The 24,266-nt window shown below is 38.5% G+C and overlaps 2 protein-coding genes across 6 annotated transcripts in view; one reads left to right on the top strand and one right to left on the bottom strand.

Moving 5' to 3' along the window:
• NR3C2 (nuclear receptor subfamily 3 group C member 2) overlaps positions 1-19,093 on the top strand; it is a 155,837-nt gene extending 136,744 nt beyond the window's left edge. For all 5 annotated transcript variants that reach the window (XM_063135684.1, XM_063135681.1, XM_063135685.1 and 2 more), the window contains 3 exons: positions 1,359-1,489; positions 6,325-6,482; positions 14,745-19,093. In XM_063135684.1, coding sequence (XP_062991754.1) covers positions 1,359-1,489; positions 6,325-6,482; positions 14,745-14,900 — 445 coding nt within the window. In that variant the 3' untranslated portion in view covers positions 14,901-19,093. The remainder of the gene's footprint in view (positions 1-1,358; positions 1,490-6,324; positions 6,483-14,744) is intronic.
• A 4,597-nt stretch (positions 19,094-23,690) lies between these two features.
• The window catches only part of ARHGAP10 (Rho GTPase activating protein 10), a 136,254-nt gene continuing 135,678 nt past the window's right edge, over positions 23,691-24,266 (bottom strand). The window contains exon 23 of the mRNA XM_063135686.1: positions 23,691-23,842. Coding sequence (XP_062991756.1) covers positions 23,754-23,842 — 89 coding nt within the window. The 3' untranslated portion in view covers positions 23,691-23,753. The remainder of the gene's footprint in view (positions 23,843-24,266) is intronic.

Genomic DNA, 24,266 nt, shown 5'->3' with positions numbered 1-24,266 from the left:
GGAGTTACATGCGGAAAAGGGGCATCTTCCAAAAGCAGCCAAGTTGCTGCATTCTGCACTAGCTCCAGCTTCCGGAGTAGCCTTAAGGGCAGCCCCACACAGAGTGCATTGCAGTTACCCAGTCTTGAGTTTACTATTGCCTGTACCACTGTGGCCAAGCTATCCCTGCCGTACTTCTCTGCCACCATTATGTCTGCTCAGAGTTGTTCACTGGAGGTTTTTTATGGGTCAGAGGCCTGTTACACTCTGGCCCACAAGAAGAAGAGGTGGACCACTTGATAGGCTGCTGTTATCAATTTGTATGACACTATGCAGATCAGATTGATCGTATCCAGGCCAACATGGATGCCATAGTTCATACTGTCCGGTGGATGTAACTTTGGCTCCTGCTTGTCCAGTTACAATGAGTATGTTTAAATTGTAGTGACCAAGGATGTAGTCAAGATCCTTGGAGGCCGACCACTGGTGAGCTGGACCTTTGCTCTTCCTGGCTTATAAAAGCAGCCAGTGGGGAACTGGCTAAGTGAGTAATGGCAGTGATGAATGCCTCTTTACAGCAAGGCTTGATCCCGTTTTGCCTAAAGAGTTGGTGGTAAAACCTTGGTTAAAAGCGAGAGGAAAAACTCCCTGGATGCCACAGTGTTGCATAATTTCTGGCTGGTTTCCAGTATTCCATTCTTGGGCAAGGTGCTGGAGCATTTTTAAAGCCATTTTTGGTAAAGAAGTGGGATATCAATCAGGCAAGCAAGCAAGCAAGCAAATTCATCTAAGCTGGTGATTTCCACAGGTCTGCCCCATAGGTTTCTTTTCTCAGAGCAAGTTGAATGAGTTGTAGGTTGAAATTTTATATCTCATGTGCAGTTTGAGTTATCTCTTCAAAAAATATATGCTTTTTGCTCAAGTCTTTACATTGTCATCCGTCAAGGGCAGGTAGTTTCAGTGATTTCATGTTATGTTTTCAGTTCTGCAATCTAAGGGCTCATCTGAACCTGACTGGCTGAGATGGAGGTCAGCAGGTAATCCATGTTCATTCTTACAACCAAGCACATGATTGTCACATGAGGAATTTGATTGTGTGGTTTGACTCTGAGAAATAAGTTAGGACACACATAGGCTCTTATTGCTGTAAGCTGCCTTGTGAAAGCTTCTGCCCCGAAAGGCGGCCAAGAACTATTTTAAATAAATAAAATATGTTATCAGCAGGGCTATCCATGCCCTGTGTGAAGGAGACCAAAATCTACATGCAAAATGGAAATGACTACAGTGGCCACTGTCCAATGAATTACTAAGGTTCATTTGTTAGTTTTGCATGCAGTGCATTCCTATTCTTACCTGCATTTTCCCATTTTCTTTTGCAGAGAAAGGATGCGCCAGTCTGCAATGTTTGAATTGTGCCAGGGGATGCACCAGATCAGCCTTCAGTTTGTTCGCTTGCAACTTAGCTTTGAAGAATATACCATAATGAAAGTGTTGCTGCTGTTAAGCACAGGTAAGTTTATCAGTTAATTTCAGTCATAACTGTACAGTGCCCCCGAACTGCTCATAGAAAGCTCTGTTTCTGGAACACCACTGGGGTACAGTTACGCCTGTGGAACTTTCCACAGGTAACAGAGATCTCTGAAGCAGATGCAGCCTCCCTCAAGTGGAGAAGCACTTCCACTTCATCCAAACTCCATTCCAACAATTGTCTTAGGGAGTTAGGATTGCCGTGCTGATTCTTATTCTGTGGTGTATTTTACTATATTGTTATTTGATTGTCATTATGCTTCTTTCTTGTAAACTGCCCTGGAAACATGGTTGAAGGGTGCAATATCAGAGGCAGTAAGCCTATATACACCAGCTGCTGGCAAACATGGCTGATAGCATGCTGTTGTGCTTCTGTCCTGCTTGTGGGTTTCTGGTTGACAGCTGGTTGGCTACTGTGTGAACAGAGTGCTGCATGAGATGGACCCTTGGTCTGATCCAACATGGCTCTTCTTATGGTCTTATTTTTTAAAAAAATCAGTTACATAAAGAAATAGAAGTATTTGGGCTGAAGTCCATCACAAATATGGTAACAATAATTCAGTTTCCTAGGTGGTAATTCCAAGAGGTTAAGAAACCGGGTGATCAGAAACCTAGGATTTTTTCAGCATCAAATTCATCATCTGAAATTAATCATTAAGAAACACTCTTAAGAACAAGTTGACATGGGATGGTGGTGGTGAGAGTGGAAGGGAAGGGTAACCTGTTATATGCACATCTCAGTTTTACCACAAAGTAGTAAATAATATTTCAAAAGTTTTAGGAGGGATTGCAAACCATAAAGAAAGTTGGTTTACAAACACCAAATATTCAATTTGCAAGTGGAGGCATAGCTCCAAATAATGCAACCCATATATTCTGTTTTAATATTTGTGCTTGTTTAAATGTTTTTCTGTTTAATCATGTGACCAGCAGGACTTTGATTAGAAACTTGAATGTCAACCACATCAAGGATGTTTCTCTCAATTAACATGGAAGAAAAACCACACATTACATCTCAATTGTCTTCTTGTTTTTCCCCAGCCCACAGAATAGGGAAGATTGCCAGTTGCCTTGCCACATTTAATAGTCAGAATGAGAAGCAACTGGGCAGACATCCAAAAATCTGAAGCTTCAATTGTGTTTCTGATTATTGCAGTTTTATATATTTAATTCTGATTGAAGTTAGTGTAATAATTTTCAGATTTGCCTCTAAGAAAATGCATTCACTACTACTTCACACATTTATTTGTTGCCAACTATATCTAGGCACTGTGCAGAACTTGGAAATGGTATTTACAAAAATGGGGCATGCAGCTTATTTCTGATCATGTAAACCTGAAGCCCATGGGTCTTTTATACATGCAACTGTGTACCGACAGGACCATCAAAAATATCAAGGCAGAAGTTTTTAAAGAACACACAATTTCATCATGTTAATTGGATGGATCTGCAAATGCTGAAACAATTACACATAAATGCCATAGAATATCATGTTTGAATATTTGGATGTGGACGTTCATGTACAATGTATCCATTTAGTTTCAATAGGGCACAGACTTGTTTGCAAAGTTTGTTGACATGGATTAGCAGTTTATCCTGCTTTGAATGCTTCCATACATGACGTTGGTAGAAAGTAAACAAACAATTCTATTCTCTGCTTGGGATCCAGATAATTGTTGCAGTTTGAGTGATGGAGGGAGGGAACATTACTCACAGACACAATCACTTGGCAGTTAACCATGAGTCAGCTTTCATTGGAACGAGATTACATAACAAGAACACCTGATTGTAGGGGAAAAGGGGGGAAAGTCCCAAGAAGCCCTGAAATATCCCAACCCTTCTGTTGGTACTGGTCCAAGCTGATTGTGTAGCTGTAACATTGCCTTGCTCCTATTTTCACGTTGGGGACATGGCTGTTTTTCTAGTAGTGTAGCCATCCCAGGAAAACACTTTGGTTCCAGAGAATCTTAAGAAGACGTCCCTAATGGGTGCAGGTAGCACCCTCCCTCTGTGCTTGGGTCCCTGCCATCAAGTGCCAAATATGACAACACAACTATAAAACTACAGTAGCCAAAGATGAAGATAAGGAATCATTGTAAGGAAGGCCAAAAGCCTGCCATCCTCTAGCCAGTCAGTAGTCTCTGAAAAAATACTTCCCAGACCAATTGCCCAAAGTATAACGATGTCCACAATGAGCCGGGGAATAAAATGAACAACTTTACAGAAGGTTTAAGCCTCATCCCTAGGCAACTTGAAGACTGCTTGAAGTCCACAGAAAAGAAGTCTCCACTCCAATTCACTACTGTCCCTTCCCTTAGACTAGCATGGGTGGAATTTAGGGCAGCTGTTCCCAGGTGGCCCATTATAAATCCTCCTTCTTGCTGTCCAGTGTTGGCCCAAATAGGCTCCCATTCAAATGTATCATGTACCGTTTGGTTCCTGTAGGTAATTTCCCCCAAAACCAATATTGTCTAATATCGTCTCCCAGACCGGTTATTTGTTTGTAGTTTGCTTGTCACCTGCTGCCAAATTATTTACATACACATGTAAAAATTAGAGCCGAGTTGAAATAGCTGTTGTACTATTGATTTCATACTTTTTTTAACATGGTCATAATTTTATCTATGTGATGCAGAATTTATCAATTATTTTTTAAAAATGAAGTGTTGGATAGATAAGCTGGGATTAGGGGTGGGGTTTTACATTTCATATATCAGACCCCACCAGTCAACTACTAGGATTTAACCTGTGCACTTTAGCCTCAAATGCTATTTCTGTCAGTTCTTCTTTCCAAATCAGTTTTCCCTCTTCAAAATAGCATATTTTGACCTGAAACCCAAACCTAATAAAATTGCAGTTTATATCTACTAACACGTGAAACCCTAACCCTTACCATATAAGTAGTTTTTGTAATTGTCAGAGGGTGCAATGAATCTTAATAGAAGAACTGGAAGATTCTTAAGGTTATAAATAAGAAGCCTAATTTACAAGGGGATATGAAAGACATCTCTCTATCTTAAAGGTAAGTTGTACAGTGTTGATAAGATTTCTGAAGCGTAAATAGAAATCAATGGAGGCTTGAGTTTTGAAGCTCCTAACTATAATACCATAAGTATCTCAATGATTGTCTGCATGACAATAGAGCTAGACCGAAAAATATACTAGATCTAAAATTATAAATTGGATCTCTACCTTTTAAAATACATAAGAATAGAAGAAGAACCTTACTGGATCTGGCCATAGACCTGACTAGTCTATTTTTTTATTTAAAACATTTATATCCTGCCCTATATCATTAAGATCTCAGGACGGCGTACATCCCATTTCATCATGGCTGGCTGGGCAATGCTAGGAGTTGTAGGCATTTTCTAAACATGCATAGGATTGCACCCTAAGAGGCTAAAAAAAATTATTTGTTTTGATGCCTTTGGAATGCTTTCACCGCTGCAGTGTGACAGGAGCCATCTTTGACAGTGTTTTGGTGCCTGTTGAAAACTTATCTGTATATTTAGGCATTTGCTGATTTTATTTCCTAGCTTGGTAGATTTTCATTTTTGTTGTTTTTATCTTTGGATCTTTTCATTTTATTTTAATTGTTGTTTTGATCGAGTTTTGTACACCAACCTCTGATTTAATAATGAAGGGTGGTATATAAATATAATAAAATAAAGTAATTCTTGGTCAGTGCTAAAGTTCTGGGAGCCATTACTGATGCCTGCTCTGTCTTGCAGCACCTTCTCTCTCTGATATCTTCTTAAGCACTGGTTTGTTTTATTTCAAACCCCACTATTAGCAGGATGGTTGTGAATATAGAGCAAGCTGTTAGGACTACAGCAGTTTTTTAAAAAACTGGGTGGGTTTTTTTGGAGGGGTTTTTTTTTGCATATGTATGCAGCAATGCATGGAGTAAACAGATCTTGGAACAACTCTAAAATAATATTTAAATAAATAAATGAAAATAAGAGAGAGCCAAAGGCTGAAAGTATATCAGAGAGTTTTATGCATATTAACACATATAAGGAACAGGACTTCAGTTCATGATTGCTAGCAGCAGTTTAGGGAGATGTCTGGGCAAAGAACAACCAATGTGTACTCTTCTTCTTTTTTAATCAAGATGGCAGATAATCCCATGTGACAACATAAACATAGCTAGACATCAACTGTATCAGGTTGGGGAGGAAAGTAGCACAATAAGAAAATGCAGTCCCTGGTCAAATACTTAAGAAAAAATATTGACTTTCAAAAAATGCTTTTGTTCTGCATAGCATGAGACTAAAAATAAAATAAAAATCAAACGTAACATGACTGCTCAAAAATACAGTCCAGCTTAAAAGCATTATTTGACTGCAAAAGTAAATCATCATCATCATCATCCAAAAGTTGTTTTTTCTATCCCTACTTTAAATTCAACTTGAAAGCAGTCATATGCATTTCTCATTTTCCCACAGCTATTGAGAATATGTAGTTTTACCAAGTTTAATAACACTGCTTTTTGTTCTAGGAAGAAAATTCCACCTCTTTCCTGTGTGTGTGTGTGCTCACACATGTGTATAATATTTTCCTCTTAGGTCCAAGTGGGTGATCAGAAATTGCACTTTCTTCTGTCACGCTGTGCTCCAACTAGGCCTTATCCATACATTCACCTGCAAAGAGCTCTTACAAAACCTCCAAGGGTTTTTGCAGCAGGCAAATCTACACACTATGCAATAATGACATTACACTGAATATAATGCTTTCTAATCATTAACAGGTGACCTTGCAGTAACACATTGTCTTTCCATTGAACTATAATATACATTTATACTCTTTTCATTATAGTTCCCAAGGATGGCCTCAAGAGCCAAGCTGCATTTGAAGAAATGAGGGCAAATTATATTAAAGAACTGAGGAAGATGGTAACTAAACATCCAAATGGTTCTGGGCAAAGTTGGCAGCGATTTTACCAACTCACTAAGCTTCTGGACTCCATTCATGATGTAAGTAATTAGCTTGACACTATAGGGATCAAATAAATAAGTTAACTGTTATCAAGATGAAGTATTGATACAAAACCTGCTCACATTATACACAGTTGGCACATGATGGAGGAACTAGATGTGACACTGATGAGGTGGTTGCTGCATTATGCTCCCCATAATGTTTAGCAAAAGAAATGTATGACATGGTATATAATGTCTTCACACCATTCATTTCCCCCTAACACAAGTTTCTGAAATAGGGGGTGCAGAAATGATTCCATCACCCCATGCATTTTCCTTGCTAAATATTATGGGGGTGAAAAGAGGAAATGGGATTTGGGTTTTTGTTTTAACTAGCAACCCAATGATTGGTGCTAAGGGGGAAATAGTGTAGAAAATGTTAGATCTTCTTTTGCGGCCAATTGAATGTGAGATTCAATTGGTAAGTAATGTTCTGCAATGAAGAGTACTGGAAGTTGCCTTTGAGTCATCAGCTGGTTTATACCAGCCTTTGTCAGAATGAAAAGTTCATGAACTGTGATCAGAGCTAACCTTGTGAGTCAGTGCAAGTCAATTTAAAGTGTTAGAATTTCATTGAAATGTAGCAATATCTTACAGATTTTGCAGATCTTTATATTTTAAAGAGTTATTGCTGCCCCTCTTCCCATGTAAGCTGCAGTTCTCAATAGCCCTTAGCTCTGAGTAGTCTAATTGAGGTCTGTGGGATACTATTTGTGAAGATACTATTCACAAATTACCAGTATGGTAATTTCGGAATAGTATCACCCATCTTTTCAAAGACATTATAAATTGCTTTGAACCAGAATGAGTCAGTCATATGAGTGTTTTAGAATTTAATTTCAACGTATTATTATTGACATAATTCCCAATTTATTTTCCTATGGGATTTTAGTTTCTTTGTGGCTTCTATATTGTGGAACGGCCAATTACAGGAGGACAGCCTACTGTTAAGCATCTCTTTAAAAGCCGTTAAATTGTATAGCAAAAGCAAGCAAACTCCTCTACCTCATTCTTATGATGTAGCAGGGAAATACACTTTTGCTCCACATGCTGTGCTCAGAATCTTTGGCCCCAGTGTGTGAGAGGCCGGATATAAATGTGCTTCTTTGTACTTGACTGGCTTATTTCTGAAGACACGGTACAGTATGGTGCATTTCAGGTCAAATCTGTATGAAAGCCTGAGGTCTGTTTACAGAACATACATATGGAATTATTTGTCAAGTAATGTGCTGTTAATTAAAACACTGAAAATTCTCGGTGGGAGTCAGAGTATTATTAGTACTGCAGTAACAGATAATTCTTTAGAGACTGGGTTTTGCTTTTGGGGAGCAGGAGGGGGTGTAGATGTTTCTCTGCTAAACCTCAGCTAGCTTTGCAAACCAGATTAGTTAAAGTCCTTGGATTAAAGCTGGTAGAGAGTTGCATTGAAGTCAGTGAATCCAAGTCAGCATCACCTCAAATAGTTCCGGTTAAGTGGGTTGTATAGCAGGTTGCTTGAAACTTGTGTGTGTGTGAGAGAGAGACAGAGAGGGAGGGAGGGAGGGAGGGCGGGAGAGAGAGAGATGTGTGTTTTCAGAAACAGAACTAATTACACTCTTTGTACATAACTGGACAAATTTTAACAAGGAAGAGAGAAAAAATCCTTTTTTTCTGGGACATTGTATAACCTAAAATGTGTTGGTAGACAGCCCTACAAAGAATTTTCCAGGTGACCCCCATCCCTGCGTTGATACATTACCATCAGCCCCACATGTAGGTGACAGTGCATAGGAAATGAACCAAAATGGGAGATTGTGCAAATGTTTGGGTGGGATCCAACCACCTTTACATGAACGTGGAAGATCACTCCTTTGAAAGTACCTTCACATTAGGATCCCTGTGCATGTGGAAACCTAATGTGGTAGGAGAGAAGCAAAACAAAACCCCAAACCAAACCAAACCTCTGGGATGCTCTTTTGTCTGAATTCTTGAGCTGGGTCTCAGGTAGCATCTCTCTGAGTATAATGTTATATAGTACCAATAGTTCCCCAAAATTGTAATGCCTACTAACTTTGTTGTCTAGAACAGTCTAAGGGCCATATGTAATATGGTGAAAAGGTGGAATAAAGGTGGAATAGAATTATTATTATTATTATTATTATTATTATTATTATTATTATTATTTATTACATTTATATACCGCCCCACAGCTGAAGCTCTCTGGGCGGTTTTTAATAAGATGACACCATTCTCATAATTTAGGAAACACTAGCAAAGGAAAATGTTTTACATGACTCCGTAGATTTAGCTGGTCTTCTACCACATGGTGAACATATGTGAATGCAGGAAAGTGCCAAGATGAGGAAAATATTTCTACAAGAAAAGGTAAGCAAATAAGACTTTAAAAAACATCAGCAAATTTATTTACAGAGCCCCTGAGCACTCAAATCAAAACAAAGCAATTATTGAACAGCTTGAATTCAGACACGCAGAGGTCACAGTGCTGATGAAGCCAGATTTCAGCTGATTTAGGCCCCATAAAGTCAGTGGGACTGACGTCTCAATGCTACTCATTTGCACTAGACCCCTCACTGCGGCACCAGCTTAACAGTATTAAGATGCTGTACTAAGCTGCTGTCCATAACCTGTACCAAATACTTCTTGCTTTCCAGCAAGTCGTGGGTTGGGGTCTTAAATAATTTTAAAACTAAGTACTTTGGCGCAGTCATTTGGGGTCCGCATGTGTTAAAATTCTTCAAAATGCAGATAAAGAGAATTATGAGTTGATTATCATATATAGTTGAAAGAGTTGGTGTCCTCTTTCCACCCATAATGGAAGGATTACATGGTCACACACGTACAGATCTAGTCAAGTGAGTGGTGTGTGCAGGTAGTAGAAATGCATGCATGCGACTTGGGGTGGGGAGAATGAACAAGCACTTACGTTGGTAGTGGGCCTGTTCAGACAGCACACTAACCCATGGTTAGGCCGCATACTGTTTTGCATCAAATGATTAGTGAGCATGTTTAAACCATGGTTATGTAGCCACCATGGTTAGGAATGGTTCACACGACATGCTAAGCAGTGGTTCACATGACACACTAAGCCATAATGCTTAGCTCAAAATGCTTAACCACTGTGGCTTAGCGTGTCGTCTGAACAGGGTCTGTCTCATTACATGTTTGTTTTGCTGATTTCATTGAAATATGCACATGCACACAGACCATGTATTTGAAGCACCTAGTAGCTACAAAAACCACATCTGCTTAGGGAGGAATTTGGTGCATCCTATATATTGAATGATACATAGAACACTGTTTTGAGAAGCCTGCAATTGAAAGCTGACTTCATTCATGTGCTACCCAGTATCAGGAAGGGCAAAGGAAATAGAAGTGTGAAAGGGAAATGCTAGTGGCCCTCTTACTTTATCTGTAAACACTGAGACCATGGGGAAAATGTACTCCTTCATGCAGACTCCTAAGATGCAGCATTTAGCAAAGGAGCTCCATAAGTATTCAGCAGTTTAAGAGTGAATTGTACAAGCAGGTAGCATAAAGTGGGGATATATCTTACACCTGTTAATACTTAAAATTTTAAAATCACATCTGTTTGATATTGGATAAGATTAAAAACATATCTCCATAATCTGTTCAGCAAACAATACTCTTTGGTTTTTCAAAGGTCATCAGCAGTCTTTATCTCTGTCCCATTTAAGGGTTTAAAATAACACACATTCTGTTTAACAGCCACATGAATCAGGAAATCTCGAGCTCATGTCCTTATACTGTCAATATGTGCAGTAGTATAAACTATGTTACTACTGCTAGATGTACATTTTTAATTTCCTGGATGTTGTTGATTACACTATAATTCCAAAGGGGTAGCTGTGTTAGTCTGTTGCCGCAAAAACCACAAAGAATCATAAAAACTAACACATTTAACTGGTATAAGCTTTCATGAGCACTGCCCGCTTCATCCATTGATAATTCCAAACATTAGTAACTATGCATTTGAACATGATCCTCCAAACACTTCAGAGTAATGACTTGAGTGGCCAGTCCAGGTCTGGGCCCAATTCAAAGTGCTGGTATTAACATTCAAAGCCCTAAACGGCTTGGGGCCAGGTTATCTGAAAGAATTCCTCCTCCCTTATGTACTTGCCCGGATCCTCAGGGGTCCTTCTCCATGATCCCCTGCCAAAGGAAGTGAGGCAGGTTGCTACCAGGAGTAGGGCCTTCTCTGCTGTGGCACCCCGGCTGTGGAATGAGCTCCCTAGAGAGGTTCGCCTGGCATCTACACTATACTCTTTTAGACCTTTTTATTTTCTCAGCATTTTAACAGTTTATAAATTTAATTTTAACTTTGCTGTTTTAAATTTTATTTTAAATTTGTATTAAATTCTGCATTGCTGCTCGATTTTATCCTGGTTGTGTTTTTATATTGTATTTTGTTATGCTTTTATGCTGTTTGTTTTATATTTTGAATGGTTTCCATGGTTTTAATTTTTGTGAACCGCCCAGAGAGCTTTGGCTATTGGGCGGTATAGAAAAGAAAGAAAGAAAGAAAGAAAGAAAGAAAGAAAGAAAGAAAGAAAGGCTTGCTGCTTGCAGCAGGGCCTTGCAAGCCTTTGTTTTTCTTCCTTGGCCTGATGGATGTGTGAATAGGAATTCATTAATTCTCTCAAGGCAGCCACTCCTATCTGGTGCCCTTCAGGTGTGTTTGACTACAATTCCCAGTCATATTGGCTTGGGCATGCTGGGCATTGTCATCCAACACATCTGGTGGACACCATGTTGGGGAATGCTGCTCTAAGCCGATCCGTAGTCCCGGCTGGATTTCGTGTCTTGGCCACTGCCTTTCAAAAATAAGCTGGGATAATGGAACACAGCTATCGGATACACATCTGTGGCGCATTTATCCAGCTTTTGTACTTTACTAAGTTTATATCCCTTTGTTTTTCTTTAATCCCAAACCTAGGATGGGTTACAGTAATTTAAACCAGGATAGTGGCTAATGGAGTTGCAATCCAGCAGTATCTGGAGGTCCCCACATTCCCCATTCCTGCTGAAAATAATTGATAAACAATAAACCACAAAAATCACAACACGACAAATAAGAATAAGAGATATTGAATTAACTACAAAATAGTTTACGATAGATCCACTTCTGTCCCAGGAATGGAATGGAATGGAATGACACTTGAGACTCATATAAAATAGGAAGCCTAATATAAGCTTATATTTTGAATATGTGGTTCTGGTCCTTTAGGCAGACTTCCTTCATTGTCTCTTCCTTCACTGTCTCTCTCTGTGTTTCTCTTCCAACTTACATTGTAATACTTCTTATAAGATATTCCAGAATTGACATTAGATTTATTTTTATTCAATTTTTGAAAGTTGTAGGAACTCAATGGAATGGCGTGAGAGCAGTGCTGGTTAGCTCGCTAGATCACTGCTTGGCAAATATAGGGCAGAATGTTCTAGAATGCATTGCTCAAACCTTTTGGTATTGACTGTTGCAAGCACAGGCATTTGACATCTCAATAAATTAGGTGGCTTCAAACTTACTTCTCTGATACGGCATACCTGGCAGTGTAGAATCTATCTCAGTTTAATATTCAGATTAACAGAGCCTTTCCTTCTTTGGGAAATCAAGTGCATACTTTGAAAATACTGAAAACTGAATTACATAAAAGTATGTATTTCAACAGACTGCAGTATTCTGATGTATTTCTGCACCATACGTCTTTACTTATTATCGCCAAACCAGAGATGCAGTCAGGCTGTTCCCATTGTCTGCTATGGAAATGATAGTGCTTCCTGCACTTGAAGAGCATTTTTCTTCCATGGCAAGCAATGAAGACATAATTCAAGGTGGGGTCCTCTGGATCAGAGGACTTCTTTCATAATTATCTTTTATAGAAGCCCTGATTTCTTCATTGCAACATTGTTCCTGCACCCTCTCCTCCCAGTGTTCAAAATACCTTGTTCAGGAGAAGGAGGAGGAGCTATTGAAAATGAGGCTCAGCATGTAGAGAAATTTTAAGCAAAGTAGACAATTAAATCTATTTAGTTCCTGTAGGGGAAAATGTGTAAGAGGGAAAATCCTTTTTTGAAATAAAAAAGTGCAACATCTTGAACATGCACATGATGGGAGAGGCTTCCCACAATGCAATTAATCCTCCACGTTGCCACCATGGCTTCTGTTGATAAGCAGAAAGGTTTGGTTTCCTTTCTCAAAAGGTACACAAAGAAGAGTTAGACAGCTTTCATTTAGCTCTTTAGAGAGGCATGAGTTTTAGAGGGGGGAGATGCCAGTTTTGTTTCTTACTTTAAAAAGATGTCCTTAATAAATTTAAGATATAACTACACATTTTGAGGGACTGAACACCAACTTTATGCACAAAAGTTCAGCTAGACACATGAATGCAGGTGATTTTGTGGCCCACAAACCAAAAGAAGTTCCTATTCTTATCTTATTCTTATCCTGATTAGTGGCAGGAATATACCATTTTAAGAAATAAGACATTCAAAATTCTATGGAAGGAACAACACAAAACCGTGGGGATTGGATCTAAATTTAGTCGCATTTAACTTGGCTGACGGAAGTGTATTTTCCCGCCCCCCTCTTCCACACTGCAGCTGCCTCAGGGGCTTTCAAAAATCCTTCACAGCGTGTAGAGAACACAGTTGAATGGGGTACACTGATAGGTAATGGAGTGATCCCCGAGGTGCTTTCTGTGAGTGGAGCTCCACTTATAGAAGGTCGCTGTGTCTGATTGCTGGGAGTTTTTCCATTCCCCCACACCACACCCTCTTCCATTCAGGCTTCTGCGACCCTCTCTAGCATTTTCAGGGTCCTGAGAAGGCTGCTGTGGGAAGGAGGGGGCAAGGAATTCTGCATCTGCTAGCTGAGTTGCGCATCCCTAAATCTAGATCCAACCCCTGGGTATTTTTCAAGGTCCTTGACTGACTATTTTCCTGGTTTATTTTTTTTAATGTTGCCCTAGTTTTGATTTCTGTCCCTAGGAATTGTTATTGTTGCTGGTTATATTCTGCTAACTGTGATTTTATGATTGTTCTCATTGTTTTATTAGGGGGTGGATCCACATTTAGACTCATTCAACGGGGCTGGTATGAGGGAACTTCCCGGCTCTTGACACCCCATGGCTGTCTGTTCAGTCCCTGGAATGGTGTCCACTGTGGTGAGGGAATCCTCAAAACAATCAGGCAGAAGTACCTTCTATGAGCAGAAATCTACTCATGGAAGATGCCTCCATCCAATTTTCTGTGATTGCTCTGCTCTACAGCCCACTCTATTCAGCAGAGTCCCCCCCCCCCCCCAACCCTCTGTGCAGCACTTTCAGGGGCTTCCACCAGCCCAGTTTTTTGTGCCTAAGTCTAGATCCAACCCTATATGATGAGTTTTGGTTTGTTAGCCCCATTGTGGCCAGACTAATGGGAGGCAGGAAGAAAACCCTCACCATGTCAAAGCAGAGATGGGGTGCTGTGAATGATGGGAAAGTCAAGCACTGTTCCCTCTGAATTTTGTATTAGCAGCAATGTAGGTGGTAAAACTGAAATAAACTATGTAGGTAAATTACAAATATGTATGCAAGTGTTTCTGACTGGAATCAGTTAACAAAGCTTAGATTACACACACTTTTCTTGGAACCTTTGTTGCTTTCCTGATGTGATTTATTGGTTACCAGAAAAAGAACACAGGAAAACGATTTGTAAAGACATATTTTGCCGGAATGTGAGAAGTTCTTGTGAATAATGGAAATGATTTCTATAGATACTGTTGGTGTAGTTTAATGAATCAAAGTAGTCTAGAATATGTAATCTTGGGATATCTTAAATCATCCAGACCTGCCTTCAATGGCTCTGGTCACATTTGTAAAGAGATCACTGGGAAGAATATAACTATGGGCAACCTGGTACAACTTCCTTGGTCTAAATGACTTGCTGGACACCTGAAATATTCACAATCAGAAGTATAAAAGAAGTATTGACTAGATATAAATTGAATTATTTACACTGTTTAATAACCTGGAAGGAATACCATTTGTACAATGGAAGCTCTACTGTATTTGAAGGTTCCATTTAATCTACCCCAGGGTCTTTATTAGCACACACACATTGGGAGAAAGTTTTGTTTTTGGTATTCTGCTTGTTATATGTGTATGTGTGTGCGCGCGCGCGTGTGTGTGTTACAACATCTTTGCACAACCTTTTTAATGCTCGTCATTCCTGATCTTTTCCCTTATTGCTTTTCAGCTTGTTAGCGATTTGTTGGAATTCTGTTTCTACACCTTCCGAGAGTCTCAAGCTCTGAAAGTGGAGTTCCCAGCCATGCTGGTAGAAATCATCAGTGACCAGCTGCCCAAAGTGGAATCTGGAAATGCCAAGCCCCTCTACTTCCACAGGAAGTGACAGAAAATGTCTTAATGGAGAAAAAAAAACTTTGCCTTAAGTTTCCCTGTGCTATTCCACACCCATGAAGGACCCAAGAAGCCACATATAAAATATGTTATACAAAATTGTTCAACAATCTCTGAATACTCTTAAAAACCATAGGAAGGGTTTGGAGGACGGAAAGCAGTTTATCTGAACTTGGCAAGACAAAGTTGTCAAGATGTTTGAGAACCACCCCCCCACACTCCAATACCCTACACCCCACTTAGAAAACATGTTCCTGTTCCTCTGGATGAAAAGCCATATCTAGTCAAATAACTCTTTGATTTTGATATTTTAAGAGATGAACATTTTAAATATGCCATGTAGTTTCTGGTATTGTTTGCTTGTTTTAAAAGGGTTCAAGGACTAATATGAACTTTTTAAAAAGCTTACCATTGGTTTGCACATAAAACAAAGTCAATATGGGGCATTAATTCTTGTACTATACATACATACACACACATGCGCGCACACACACAAATCCCTGGATGTGTAAAATAAGTAATGGAGCATTTGGTGTGGAATAATCTTGGTATATTCACCTGCGGCATTTGTTGTCCCATGTTATCCATCATAGATGATCTACACTGTGTTAAGTGTTCATTTATTATTTAACTTGAAAGGATAAGATGTTAAAACAAATGCCTCAGTTTCGATTTATAGTATCTATTGTGCTGGCTTTACCAATAATTTTTTGCAGTCTTTTGCTGTACTGTACATTGCTGTATGTATAAATTGAAGGACCTGAAAAAATGGTATAAGGAACTTTTGTAAATGAGACCTGAAAATCTTTAATGGTTAATAGGATGAATGGGAAAGTATTTTTGGAAGAATTCTATTTTGCTGGAGACTATTTAATTACTCTTTTTGTCTAAACAAGGTAATTTTTTTTGTAAAGTGAATTGTTCTGCATGCATAATGAACTGTTTACAGTGTATTTAAGAAAGGGAAAGCTGTGCCTTTTTAGCATCATATCTAATTTACCATCTGATAGTGTCTGTTGTAAATAACCACCCATAACCATTTTCAGTTGTACTTCTCATTCTTTTCTGTCCACGTATCTTTCTCTTCACCAGTATTTGTCTGCTGCTTTTACATTACTTGCGCGCACTGAGTTTTGCTTCATACCTCTAGCTGTGTTTGCAACTTTATCCACATTTCATCAACCAAGATAAGCTAGAAAGGGCACAATCAACCAGGACTTGTCCTGCACAAATCCCAGTGAAGTGAATGAAGCTGTAGTTGAACAATAACAACAACAAATGGTTGTCCATTTATTTCAGTGGAGGTTGCTTAGGACAGCTTTCTGGTGAATTGTGTCCAGAGTCTTTGCAAAGACTTGTCCGTCCCAGGATGAAGTGAGATTCTGCCCTCCAGTCTGTAATTCAGGGGACATGAACCAACATAGAGGCAAATGTAGGCTAAAATTCCATAACACTTTCCTGGAAGTCAGTCCCATTGAACTCAATGGGATTTACTTCTGAGCAGACATGCTTAGGATTACAGTCCTTGATTTCAGTGCAGTTTTTGGGTGCCTAATCTTATGCCAAGGTTGTGGCTAAAGAGAGAAAGCTATTTTAAAAAATCTGGAATGTACATAAACTACCAAACATTTGGACTATAAATCTGAATATGAACGCTTGATAAAATAAAATATATTCTAGGCAAATTTGGAATGATGTAACTGATTGCGGGGAAGAAGAGGTGCTATTTTATAGGGTTTAACACCTAGAACACATTTGGAATTATGTTCTACTGATCTTTAGTACAATGTCCATGTTTAGGGTTGCCACCACAATTAGTTAGTGAAATTGTATTAATACTGTAACACTTTTATAAACCAGTCCTAAAATGCTACAAATATCAACAATACCCCTTTAAAATCTGGATTTCTCAGAATAAATTTATGTGCTGAGATTATTAAGGTGTATCTTAATTGGGATTATCATCATCATTGTTTAAATAATTTAAATATTGGAGCATAAATTGTAAAAACATTTCCGGTGATTATTGATACTAAACACAAATGCAAAGTGAATAATTGTCAGTTACACTTCTCTAAATTTATGTCTACGAGAATTAAAAAAAGATTTACAGTGCAGTCTTATGGCTACTCAGTGTTAAGTTTTACTGAGTTCAGTGGGGCTTATGCTCAGGTACATAGGATTGTATCCTTAATAACCAAGGCTGGGATCCATTGAGCTCTTTTAGACATGCCCAAAGTTTGGATGTGTCCAGTGGGATTCTTCCTAGCACTCACCCCTTGAACAGCAGACACCCACGACATATCACAAACTGCTTTTGAAAGTACCTTCAGTTTCAAAGGTGGTTTTCTATGCAGCTTGGAGGGGAGAAGTACAAGCCCCAAATCTCTTTAGGCTAGTGAAGTAGTTCCTTGGATCCTACTATTAAGTTCTCAACAAACATACATCAAGTTTCTGAAATTTGAATGTATGTTTACATCTAATAAACAATATGCAAACATTACTACTTGTCTTTTTAAATCACACATCTTACTGAATAGAAAATCTGCATAAGGATATACTTCGAATCAATTCAGAAAATTATACAGGCATATATTTGGTTGGATCGTGACAAGTTTAGTTGAACTTAGTTGAAATCAATGGGACAAATTAGCCATAACTTAGTTTCTATTGAAATCAGTGGGACTTAACTTAGTTTAACTCCAACCTATTATTTGCAGTTTTGGAAATATAATTCATAAGTCAACTCGTTTGATCTACACAGCAATATGAAAGCTGCACTTCTGAAGTGGTAAAAATACACAGCATGCAGAGTGGGTTGTTTATAGTAAAGAAGTCACAAATCTCCCTTTCATTTACTTTTTTGAAATAACAACATACTGAATTGGAATTTCAAATTATGCAGGTTTGTGGTAAATGCAGTATGCTGCTGCTTTTTTAAAAACAAAGTTACTGAATCCTTTTCTATCTCTAAGTAAGTTTGCCTGATTCAAATATTAAAGCCATATTCTTTTTTAAAGAAATCCACTGTTAGATGTCTGTCCCAATTCACATTGTTGTCTGATTGCTCTTATTTTTGTACCTTATTGCATTTAATCTTGGTTTGGTACAATTCATAATTCACAAAAATGTCATAAGAAAAACACTAAATTAGTTTTAAATAACAATTTATATCTTTATGCAAAATATATGTCTGTCTTTGCAAACAATTGTAAGCAGATTATAATAAACCCTTTACTTTAATCACCTGTTTATGAAACCATTGATTATTGCTTAGAAATCATTAAAATGAAATTTAAATGAAAAAAGCAAGGTATCAGGAGTACATTGTACTTTAGAATGGCATAGGCATCTGTCTCCTGCAAAATAAGATAAACTTAACTTCAAAATGTCAAAATGATAAATTGTGTTGATTGAGTGTAATGATTTTGTGGCAATGAATGGATGAAGATATACAGCAAGAACATTGTATTCATAAGTAAAAATGTAAAATAGTTTTAATTTACTGCAGTGGGTATTTCAAGAATAATATTGCATTGCAGGGTGTAACCATTTTGTTGCACAGAACAAACAGCAAAAAGACTAAAAGCTTGCAATATCAAAATCTTAATAAAATATACTTTATAATCAATAATGCAAAAATCTAATTCACAGGGTGGTATTTTCACTGACTTTTTAAAACATTTATGAATTTAAACCATTCTACATTTAATGCACTTTTAATAGTCTATTAAAGATATGACATTTTTGTAAGAAGGAGGGAGGGGGAGAGACACACACACACACACAGAGAGACGGGTGTGTGTGTGTGCAATTTCAACTGGCAGGGGAACAACCTGATAGGCAGCCAATGTCAATGCCAGGATTCTCAGAGTAACGTTACAGAGTTCATGGAGTTGAAGAGCACAACCCACTGGGAACTTACACTTGTGCAGGCGAAGTTCTTGGTGGGCTGTGTCTTAATTATATTATTACTGGATGAAAAAGAAAAAAAGCAGCCAGCACTACGGTGTAAAACAGCAACATCTATGCATAATGATGCATTAATAATTAGAGGCTTGCTTCTGTATGTTTAAACTTTTTGAATAAATAGAAAATTACTGTTTGGCCTTTATGTTAATGTCTTTAAGTACATAATTTTTATAAGTTGTACAAATATACACAAATTAAAATGGTGTGATTCCAGGTATTCCTTTTGATTTGATATCTACTGCACTGATGCATCTGTTCCTTTGGAAATATGCCCTAGAGTGAAATGCATTAGGTACATGATGCAGTTTTACATAACTCTTCTATTCCTTACCCTTCTGAATTTATGCCTTTGTTGTAACTAGGGCTGTGATGTTAAATTGTTTCACTTGGCTCTACAGTGCAGGGTATTTCCTTGAAATACAGAATGGGGGCAAAACACCTAATATTCTTACTACTGTATTTTAATCAGTACCTAACATTGAGGCTGCAATCCTACACCCACTTCCATGGGAGTAATCCCTCTTGAATTCAATGGGACTTACTCCTGGGTAGATGTGCTGTTAAGAGTTGTACCAGTTAGCTAATACTTCCTGATAGTTGCTCTGATAACTTTTCTGTGTAGAAAGTGATGTTTCTCACTATGGGTTAGCACAAATACAGATTAAAAGTGCAGGGGTGCCTTTTGAAGAACTTTTGTTGGTGTAAGACTACTATACCAACAACAGTGGAATGAGAAATATCAAGAACCACCTCAGTACAGAAAGATGCTCCAAGGCTAGGGAGTGAGGGAACCCACCATTGGGGGGGGGGCATTGTATGAAAATAATTTTGAATATACTACTACTCTGGCTGCCACTTCAGAGAGCGAATTACACCATGCTTCTAGAATATTACCTCTCAAAATAAGGGAGGGAGAAAATTAAAATTTTGTCTTACTGAAAGTCAGGCAACACATAATCTTCATTACATTGCAGAGGCTGGGGAAAATGTTCTGGCTTCCACACTGTGAGCATTAATTGGTCGAATGGGTGATGAGGTTCTTTGGCCTGGTTTGGAGAGTTTCTATGGTAGCACCATCTGTTACTAGATAGGCAACAGATCGCATGGAATCTGTCAGTGTGGTATCAGAGCTACGCTATACAACTTAAAAGCTCTGTGTGTATACACACACACACACACTTTATTCTTTATACAAGAAATCTGCACATAACTATGATGGGAGGTGTATATGGAGGTTTATATGTTGCAAGGCCCCCAATGGATGTGCTTAAGACTCAAACTCTGCATGCAATGCCATAGAAACCCAATCAGTGAGGACGAAGCAATCCATGCTGACATGGATGTCAGGCTCTTCCCTCACTACACCTGTGCAAACCCCACCCATACAGGTTATGCTGGCAGTATGAGTGGCACTGCAGCATGGAACCTTTCCATGCCACTCAGTAATGCAAGAATGCCTTGGCCACTGTCCATTTCTGGAAAAAGTAGGAGTGTGTGTGTGCAGGAATAGGAGCATAAGCTCTTTTTATGTTACTCCAACAGTACTGGAAGTCATCATTCTGCAGCAACAGCTGACACACTACTAGCACAAGGTAAGGGGGTAGTATTTGACATGAAAGGAGTTTATGTGTGTAGATTCCGCCACACCATCTGGAATCTTCTGTGTTCAGGGTCACACTTGTGTGGAGGAAACTATGTGCCTACAGCCCCTTTCATATTTGTAGTGAATTTCATGTGTGGGTCAAGCAAGTATATGCATCCCCTCCTTATGCTCACTATACTAAGTGAAAAGGCTTATATTGATACTGTATGTGTGTCTCCCATCACCCTTGTAATAGTTGGAAAAGAAGGCAACCTCATTTCCATTACATTATGCCGCAGGCATCTGCGCCGTTTTTGGTTATATTTCCAAACTGCTTGATGATCTCCCAAGTAGAATCACCTTAAAGCTATCTGGCAAAGATTATAGCCTCAGACACAAAGAACTATATTAATGCCCCACAGCCTGGGAGCATTCCAGTTGGACCAGGGAAGTAGCGCTACATTGGATCACAACTGCACCATCTGGAAATAATTTGTGTACACTCCGAGGGCCTTATAGTTCTGGGCAAAAGAACAGACAATGATTGTCAGTTAAACCTTTCATTAAGGAAAATAACCTAAAAGTATAGTTAACTGTGACATGTTTTTCAATCAATTTTTAGGTAGACAATGCTCTTTTTAAAACTTACCAGAAATGAAGATCTTGTATGCTTTAAAAACACATTGTCCATTTATTTAATATTAAATGCAATCTTAAACTGGACCAATGGTTGCTTCATTAAAATAGCTCTCTGCTTTATTGGATAAACCAGTATGACGTGCAGACTACATGAATTTGTTTAGGCTTTGATGTAGGGGTACAAATCCCACCTCCTTTACATATTGGTAGCAATTTCTACTGTGGGCAACATGAGTATATAATTATGATCATCCTCCATTGGGAAGAAGGATGCAATCTTGAAGAATTGTGAGGATCTTGTCATAGGATTTGGTTTGGGGAAGGCAGGGAGGTGAGGGTCCAGGACCCCCTTGCTAGCAGTATATTTAAATGTAAGGTTTTGATCCAATCCATCACAGGAAAACTCAAACTCCAAACAAACCTTGTCTTCAGGAAGCAGTGCATATTTTCTTCTCTCCACATGGTGCATGTGGCTTGGCCTAGCCAGGTCAACCTGCATGCTGATCTTGGCTTCCTTTGTTACATCAGCTCATGTATGTGCACAGGGTAATACACGTACATCCAGAGATGTGCCCATGACAATTTGTGCTAGTTCAGGTCCAAAATGTGCCCTATTTCAGATTGTGAGGTGAGGAGGGAGGCAGAGACAAGTCCCCAAACATGAGGACCCCTGTCAAAGCTGGCCACAGCAACTCTTTCTTTGGTGTACGAACGGGCAGCTCACTGGCACATATAGGGATCTGGGGCCAAGGTCTTTAAATGTTTTTGCTTGCTTAACATGTTTTAAAGTGCTGTATATAGCAAATGAATAATTAGGGGCTAGTGTTTTAAAATCCTCTCCTTTTTATGCATATTAATCAAATATCCCAACTGATTTCAGTGAACTTATTTAAGTATGCTGCTACTTTAGATACTTCAGTGCTGCATAGCCGGCTTCGATATGAAGGTGCTCTTAAAACTGATGCACACACTGTAGCATCAAGAGATTGCTTTTCACAGATAGGAACTTTCATATCACTCAGTGTCAACTCAGACCCAGCACTTTCAATGGAGAGAGTTCACACTTTTGGCTGACAGACATCAAGCACTTAGTGATCAAATGATGAAAGATCAAGTGGTGTACATGCATACATGAATGAAACAGTCATTTGAGTACTTTCATTGTTTCTCTCAAACCCAGCCGCAAGTAAAAGAACAACATTCCCGCCCAAAATCTTTGTTTTTTTAAAGTGTTGTATTTAAATGACTCCGGTCATTAACAGACAGGCAATACATGTGAAAACGTACACCACAAGTGAATAGTATACCAAGTTTTCTTTTCTGTTCACATATTACTGTGATTTTAAACTGATATATTAAACTGATAAGCCTTTCCATTCTTGTGACAGTTGGACTAAAGCCGTGCATAAGTTATCCCTGATTGTACATAACATTATGTGAGGAAGGTCCTAACTAGATGTGACATGCACTCAAGTGTATTTTTCAAACTTTTGTTAAACCCCAAAGCAGCTGGGGCAGGTGAGGCTACTTTTCTACACACCCACCCAGCCAGCTGCTTTCCAAGAGTGGCAGAAATATTAGGATGCTCCTATATTTTTTTCATGGAAGGAAAAGGAGCTTGGGGAGCGAATATTTTAAGCAGAAATACAGCTTCATGAGAAAGAGTTAATCAGCTCCCGCCCCCAATTTCTCCATCATAGCCTCAGGATTCTGAATTTATTTGGGCTGAGAAACCAAAGTGTTGGGGAAAAGATACAAGCAAGTGCATGCCACATCTAATTTGGGTGTAAATAAAAGTGTATTTATTCATTCAACAGATTATCAGAAACAGTAAACACACTTTCCACAGCACAGCAGACAGTTATCAAATAGTAAATAAGATTATTTCAGTTTGGTTTCCATTCAGTTGAAGGTAGAACAATCTCTGGAGCTCAGAGGATAATATATGTACCTTTACCTCTAAACTATATCACTGAAGCCACACAATTGTGTAAATTCATCTTCACCCTATGGATGTTTGAAAGTTGTATTTTATTTTATTCTCCTTGTGGATTTCAACTGATACCCTGCATCCCCGGCTAAATTGCTCCCTTTAAAAATAAGGGGCAATTAATGGGCAATTAATACTGGAGTAGCCCTGTTGTAACCCTCACAAAGACACCATCTTAAACTGTTAATGAATTTTCAATATAAATGATTCTTCCAACAGTTTGCAGTTGTGGTATTTTCGTGTGTGTGTGTGGAATAAGAACCTCTCAAATGTTAAGAATTCAAGGGCAGAGGGAACATTCTTGTGCAATCTTCCTTTAACTGGCAGTTGGTTCATAAATCAACTCAGTTTTTGATTTAACATTCAAAGTTATCTTATAAACATACATACATACATACATGATATATAATTATTACTCTTTACAAACATTAAGGTAGTATTTATAAAATTAAACCACCCTGCCGTCATATAAAATTTCATGAATCATGACTGTGTCATTTCTATTTGGCAAAATGTTACACAGATGACAGTCTTCATCTCATTGTCAAGTTCTTCACTGATTAAAAGCATTTAAAGCCAAGAGAAGCAACTGTATCACAATAATAATAATAATAGTAATCCATGGATACCATGTACACTTTCCAGGCATTCAACGCAGAGAACTAAAGAAAATGGACATAGTTTTCAGGAATGAGTCCTCTCTTTCCATTTAGTGTTCCTTCTAGCCAGCCAGGTTCTCGTGACGAATGCACTGTAGAAGAGAGAGAGAGAGAAGACAATATATATTCTCCCGTTAAACTGTTATTTATGACAGTACTCAAAGATACAGCTTCAGTCCATGAAACTCTCCAGAAAATCTTTAACCAGGCTCTTACAGAAATATATGGAGATGGATCTTTTGAATATCCTTTATTTTTCTAGGGCTGCTACTTATTTAATTAAACACTTGTCCGCCAAACTACACACCACATGTCCCCTAGGAAGTAGTGCTTAAGATTAAACACAACAAAGAGGCAAGGTTGCTTTTAAAGCTGACTGGAGATGCAGAAATAAAGGCCACAAGATCCACCAACAAACCAAGTGAAACAAACATCAAAAAGTGCTAAAAACCTATTCATTCTGAAAGTCTCCACAAGGCTTCATTATGCTTGACATGCTTTGAGAAAAATGTCATG

Source organism: Elgaria multicarinata, chromosome 10 (assembly GCF_023053635.1).
Source record: "Elgaria multicarinata webbii isolate HBS135686 ecotype San Diego chromosome 10, rElgMul1.1.pri, whole genome shotgun sequence".
Lineage (NCBI taxonomy): Eukaryota > Metazoa > Chordata > Lepidosauria > Squamata > Anguidae > Elgaria > Elgaria multicarinata.
Note: the sequence above shows the minus strand (reverse complement) of the source record. Positions and strands in the feature narration are given on the sequence as shown.